Genomic DNA, 6,867 nt, shown 5'->3' with positions numbered 1-6,867 from the left:
AATAGTTGATAAGAAAGAAACTAAAAATAATTGGAAAAAGAGAACAATGTACGTGTTTCTCCCTCCAAAATTCTTTGTTCTAAATAATGAAAAACTTTTTCTTAAAACCCCTAAAAACTTCTATTTATACTAAAGCCTAATTAAGAAAATAAAATAACAAAATCACAGCTGGGCTTGGATTTAGGTTATGCCATATTTGTGTTGGTTGTCAGGCTTCTAACGACATCTCAGATATGTCGTCAGAAGTCATGCCATCTTGACCTGTTCTTCCTCACTTTGATGATGTCATATGGAGGCTTACCACACTTGTGACGGCGTGTAGTAAATTTCGTCAGACCTTCATCTTATTTCACCATGTTCTGCCTTACTCTAACGGCATATTCTGACGGCTTACCACACTTGTGATGACATATTGAGAATGTCGTCACTCTCATCTAGCAACTCTTCTCTACTGTTCTTCCTGACGCCTTTTTTTGGTAGCTTACCACATCTCTAACGGCTTGCAAGAAATGCCGTCAGACTCATATCAGCTCACTTGTACCAGATTTTACTTATTTTTTTCATCTTTCCTATGTTTTCCTCCCATCCTTGCTACAACTGTAATATCACAAGAAAATGATCAAAAACAACCAAAAGTTGCTTAAGACTTCACAATTATTTAGATTTAAAAGCCTCAAATGTGTTAGCATCTGCTCACACATCAACACCCTCAACTTAAAATAATTGCTTGTCCTCAAGCAACAAAAACACAACTAAGAGAATACAAAATACAATCAGCAACCAGTCACTCGACTTTGCTCAAAAACACATGCATCCTCAACAAGGTCAATCAACTTAAAAATTAGTTGTCCAAAATTTTTGAAAATAACCATGCAACTCATAGGAATCAAGGTATGGCATTCATTCGACAACAACACTCCTACATGCATCTACATCACATTCACCAAAACAAGTCAACAATTGGTAGTATACCTATTGTGACCTCCCAGCAAAGAAATTTCCCTTTTCTCTCATTATCAGCAATCAAGGTATAATCATGGGGATAATCACAAAGGCTCTCACACTCAGAATGAAGTTCAACCAGTGTATGCCAAATACCATATGCTTGCCCTTATCGTCATTACAGAGGTGTCTAGACAGGTAAGCTAGGATCACTATAGGACTTTCTCAGGCTTGTAATGTAGGCTAGGGGGTGGTATGGTATTAAACAACATTTAGAGTGACTAACCTCCTTGGCACTACCTTATCTTGTGGGGTCTACTTATTAACCTCATTTTTTTTTCTCTTGATCGCAAAACAGGGTGTGGTCTTTCTTTTTATTCAAACAATTTTCATTTTATTGCTCTTTTTCACCAATACCCAACTATGAATTTCTTTTTCAGAACTATTTATTTATATTATTTTTCTTTTCTTTTACCCTTTTTCATACCTAGTTTATATCACGCACCCCTGTAATAGCCACCCTCAACTTAGGTTGTTTGCCTAAGTCAAGGTGCACAGTGTCCAAGGAGGACCAGGGCTAAAACAGGTTCATTATGATTTAAAAAGGGAAGGTGATGAGTTTCATAGAAAGAAAATGGTCAATTTAGGCACAAACGAGGACCAAGGGGTATAATGTATTATAGGGAAGGTCATTTAGGCTAAAAGTGACTAAAATTCAAAAACGGCCTATGATCCTTTCCTAACTCCTATCCTTTAACTACGGTAAGACGAATCAGGAAAGTTCTAGATTAGGCAATACAAAGGGAACTCAGTAAAGCCTCACACACACTTGGCATATAAGAATATTACTAGCTACTACTCATCTAGTTCATGCAAATGTTTGGCAGTGATTGTCAAGTTACTAGAACTAATGCCACAACAAGATTCACACATGGTCATAATTTAATGTAGTTCACATAGTCATGCAATCAAACCAATGGGGAGGTGCTAAAAAATTCATCAAGCATGCATACTGCTTCAAGTATAAGTACTTCTCTTAGTTACTAACACAATTGGTACAATGACAATACACCCCCACACCCTCAAAATCAAAATAAAATGAAACTAAGGGTTACATTATACCTGGAGTGGGTTATTCTCAGGACTCATGGGTTGCCTCCCATGCAGCGCTTTTCACTGATTCTTTTGGTCCAATGTAAAGCTTTACCCATTTCCCATTTACCTTGAAGGTACTACCATCTTCGTTTTCAAGTTCAACTACTCTAGAGGAGTGGACTTGGCTTACCTTAAAAGGGCCTGACCACCTAGATTTCAGCTTTCCTGGAAATAATTTAGGTCTGGAATTAAACAGAAGTACCAAGTCCCCTTTTTTGAACTCTCATTTCTCTATCTTCCAGTCATGGTACTTTTTCATTTTTTATTTATACAAATTTGCTCGCTCATATGCCCTAAGGCGGAATTCATCCATTTTATTTAGTTTCCCTAATCTCATTTCTACCTCCTCTTTCCAGTTCAAATTTAACTTCTTAAGTGCCCATAAGGCCTTATGCTCCATTTTTATTGGCAAATGGCACGCCTTTCTATAGACCAGTTGAAATAGTGACATTCCAATAGGTGTCTTGAAAGAAGTTCGGTATGCCCACAAGGCATCATCAAGTTTTCGTGACTAGTTTTTTTGGCTAGAATTCTTTGTCTTGGATAGGATGACCTTCACTTTACAATTTGACACCTCCACTTGCCCACTGGTTTGCGGGTGATATGAAGTAGCCACTCTGTGGTGTTTCACACCATACTTCGCCAGAGCCACTCGAAATAGTTTATTGCAAAAGCGAGATCCTCCATCGCTTATGATAGTACATGGTACTTCAAAATGATAGAAGATGTTCTTCTTGAGAAATGCAATGACTCTCTTTCCCTCATTGTCAGCCAATTCGACAGCCTTAACCCACTTGGACACATAATCAACAGCAACCAGAATGTACTTCATCCCGTAAGAACTTATAAACAGACCTATGAAGTCAATACTCCACACATCAAATAACTCCACTTCAAGCATCTTAGTCAAGGGCATTTCGTGCCGTTTAGATGTTGATCCCTATCTTTGACATTGATTACATTCCTACACAAACTTATGGGCATCTTTAAATAATATTGGCCAATAATACCCACTCTGCAACACTTTTTTGGCCATTCGGTCACCTGCATGGTGACCCCCAACTGGGGAAGCATGACACGTTTCTAGTATACATCTTGCATATACTTCAGGCACGCATCTCCGTATGATATTGTCTGCATATCGCCTGAAAAGATAAGGCTTATCCCAGAAATAATGTGTTACATCATGCAAAAACTTCTTTATTTGGTGGAACAGAAAGTGTTCTGGGAGGATCTCACTCACAACGTAATTTGCATAATCAATGTACCAAGGCAATATTTCAATAGCAGTTGCCAGGATCTCCTCATCTAGAAACTCATTATTTATTTTTGTTTCATCACTCACTTTCTGTCCACTTTCCATTCTAGATAGATGATCTGCAACCTGATATTTACAACCTTTTCTATCTTTGACTTCAAAATCAAACTGTTGCAGTACCAACACCCATCTAATAAGCCTTGGTTTAGCATCTTTCTTGTCCATCAAGTACCGCAAAGCAGCATGGCCTGTATGGACCACCACTTTAGTTCCAAGCAGATAAGACCTGAATTTATCGAAAGCATACACTACCACTAGCAATTCCTGTTTGGTTATTGTGTAATCATTTTATGCTCCATTCAGTGCTTTGCTGGCTTAATATATCTGGTGAAACAATTTATCCCTCTTTTTTCCCAATACAGATCCTAGCGCAACACCACTTGCATTACATATTATTTTAAACTGTTTGGCTTCTTTTTAAGGCATTCAAATGCCTTCAAGCACTCATCATCGAAGAAAAATTAAACTACCTTCTCCAACAACTTGCAAAGTGGGCTTGTAACTTTTGAGAAGTCTTTTATGAATCTCTGATAGAATCCTGCATGACCAAGAAAACTACGCACTCCCTTTACTGAAATAGGGGGCGGTAATTTCTCGATAACTTCAACCTTTGCTCAACCAACTTCAATCCCTTTTTTAAAAATTTTATGGCCTAGCACAATACCCTACTTTACCATAAAATGGCATTTTTCCCAATTAAGCACTAGATTAAATTCAACATATCTTTGCAAAGCCACGTTCAGATTCTCCAGACATATTTTGAATGAATCACCTACCACTGAGAAATCATCCATGAATACCTCTATGGTGTCTTCTACTATGTCAGAGAAGATAGACATCATGCACTGTTGAAAAGTGGCGGGTGCATTGCATAGCCCAAATAGCATCCTCTTAAATACAAATATGCCATATGGGCATATGAACGTCGTCTTCTTTTGATCTTCCAGAGCAATACAGATTTGGTTATACCCAGAATAACCATCCAGGAAGCAATACCATACCCTGCCAGCCAATAAATCAAGTATCTGGTCCATGAAAGGCATTGGGAAATGGTCCTTCAGCGTCTAAGAGTTCAACTTAAGGTAGTCCATGCAGACTCTCTACCCGATCACTGGCCTGAGTGGAATCAGCTCATTCTTCTCATTAGCAACCACTGTCATACCACCTTTCTTGGGCACACATTAAACTGGGCTCACCCACTTGCTATCAAAAATAGGGTAAACTACTCTTGCATCCAACCATTTGATAATCTCCTTTTTAACCACTTTTTACATTAGTGGGTTAAGATAATGCTGATGCTCAATGGTAGGAGTACAGTCTTCTTCTAGTTAGATTTTGTGCGTACAGATGCAAGGAGGAATGCCAATAATGTCTACGATGGTCTATTTAATTGCTCTCTTATGATTTTAAAGTACTGAAATAAGTGCAGTTACCTATCATTCTTCCAAATCAGCTGCAATAATAACAGGTAGTGTGTTCCCTTTTCCAAGAAATACATATCATAAGTGACCAGGCAGCTCCTTCAATTCCAACACCGATGGTTCTTCAATAGATTGCTTGGCTGGTGGTGTTGGTCGATTAGCTAGATCAAGGTCAAACTTTTTAGGAGAATAAGAATGTGAGCCCGGGATGGTCAGGGCAAAAACTGTCTCTTCATACTTCTTAATACCTTCGCTTTCATAGTTCATCACAACCGCTGCTAAGGGATCGATAATAAGCTATTCAGTTCTAAGCATATCTTGTTTGTCCTCAAAGTACACATCAACTACTGAGAACACACTTATTTCCTCATGCTATTTCATTGATTTTCCCATGTTAAACTATACCTCTTTATCGTTCACCCTAAATAAGAGCTCATTCACTCTCAAATTGATCAATACACTTTCGGTTGCGAGGAAAAGTCAACCCAGAATTATGGGCACCTCGAAGTCCACCTCACAGTATAGAATAATGAAGTCTGCAGGGAATATGAATTTGGAGACCTTGAACAGCACATCATACAAAATGCCAATAGGTTGCTTTACTGATCTGTCAGCCATTACCAGCCTCATATTGGTCGGTGTGGGATTTTCCAAACCCAACTTTTTATAGATAGTCAGTGGCATCAAGTTAACACTTGCTCCTAGATCACACAGTGCTTTAGTGAATTTCATAGTTCCAATTGTGCAAGGAATAGTGACTGCACCTGGATCCGACTTCTTTTGTGTCAAGGTCCCTATGAAAATAGCACTATAGTGGTGGAGGCCTGCTTCCAGTTCGCAACTCACTGCCCTTTTCTTGGTCACAAGCTCTTTCATAAATTTTGCATACCCTGGCATTTGCTCAAGGGCCTTGATTAAAGGCACATTTATAGTCAATTACTTAAGCATTGCCAGGAACTTACTAAACTTTGCATCATCCGCCTTCTTTCTCAACCATTGAGGAAAGAGAGGTGGTGGCCGTGGCATGGGTTTCAACACCACTTTCTTCTCTTTCTCCTTATCTGACAAGTCAATAGAACTACTTAGTTTCTCACACTCCTCTGGGTGTTGTTTTGCTGGTTCATTTACAACTTCCTCAATATTCACAGGTTTGTTAATAGCAGGGCCAGATAAAATCTTACCACTCCTAGTGGTAATCGCTTAACATGAATTGTCAGTCTTCTAATCCTGAGTTACTTGAACAAGTGAGGTACCACTTATTCCCTAGTGTAGTGCTGAGGATAGTTGACTCATCTGTTGCTCTAACTGCTGGATAAACATTGAATGTGAACTAACCAACTGACTCATAGTGTAAAATTCACTCCTCATACTGACTAAGCCTGCATTAGTAGCCTCTACTCTCTTTAATAGTTATTTCATCATATCTTTTATCGAATACTTTACTGAGCTAGTTGTGGCAGCTTTCTGATGACCTGTACGAACATACAACCCATTTCTGTCATTGATGCATCTCCCTTTTTCTTGCTCCCTGTCTTTATGATTAGGATTATCATTCCCATTCTGACCTTGATTCCCTTAGCTATTGCCTCAGAAACCCAACTGATTAGTAAAATAGTTAACTTCTTCTTCAGTCTCCATATCATCATGGTCTCAAGTCATTACAGCTTTCACTTATTCAGTCCTTCCTGACATTAAGTACATGGTGAGCAGGTCCATTTGAGTCTTTAGATAGGCTATGTCTTGATCATTTTCCTCATTCCTTTTCGCTGTTCCTCATTTATTCCAATAGGTACAGTTGGACTTGTTACCACAGAATCACTGGTGTACCAAGCCCTACTTAATTTGGCCATCCTATTCAGCATATTAACAACATCTTGAAATGCAAGAGAAACAAATGATCCTCCAGCAGCGTTGTCTACCATTGGCCTTGTCACAGAGTTAAAACCTCTGTACAGAGTCTCCATCAGATGTATGTCCATCATGTTATGATTTAGACATTGAGCCATCTTCTTTTTGAACCTCTCCTAAGTT

The 6,867-nt window shown here is 38.8% G+C and overlaps 1 protein-coding gene across 1 annotated transcript; it reads right to left on the bottom strand.

Annotated features, from left to right (window-relative positions):
- Positions 1–5,316: 5,316 nt before the first annotated feature.
- On the bottom strand, positions 5,317–6,482 carry LOC107874360. Its single transcript, XM_016721167.2, has 3 exons — positions 6,280–6,482; positions 5,788–6,022; positions 5,317–5,745 (listed from the first exon to the last, which is right to left on the bottom strand). The coding sequence occupies exons 1-3, from the start codon at positions 6,480–6,482 to the stop codon at positions 5,317–5,319; spliced, it is 867 nt and encodes a 288-aa protein (XP_016576653.2).
- Between the last annotated feature and the right edge of the window lie 385 nt (positions 6,483–6,867).

Source organism: Capsicum annuum, chromosome 6, assembly GCF_002878395.1.
Source record: "Capsicum annuum cultivar UCD-10X-F1 chromosome 6, UCD10Xv1.1, whole genome shotgun sequence".
Lineage (NCBI taxonomy): Eukaryota > Viridiplantae > Streptophyta > Magnoliopsida > Solanales > Solanaceae > Capsicum > Capsicum annuum.
The sequence above is the reverse complement of the archived record's forward strand: the minus strand, read 5'-3'. Positions and strand labels throughout refer to the sequence as shown.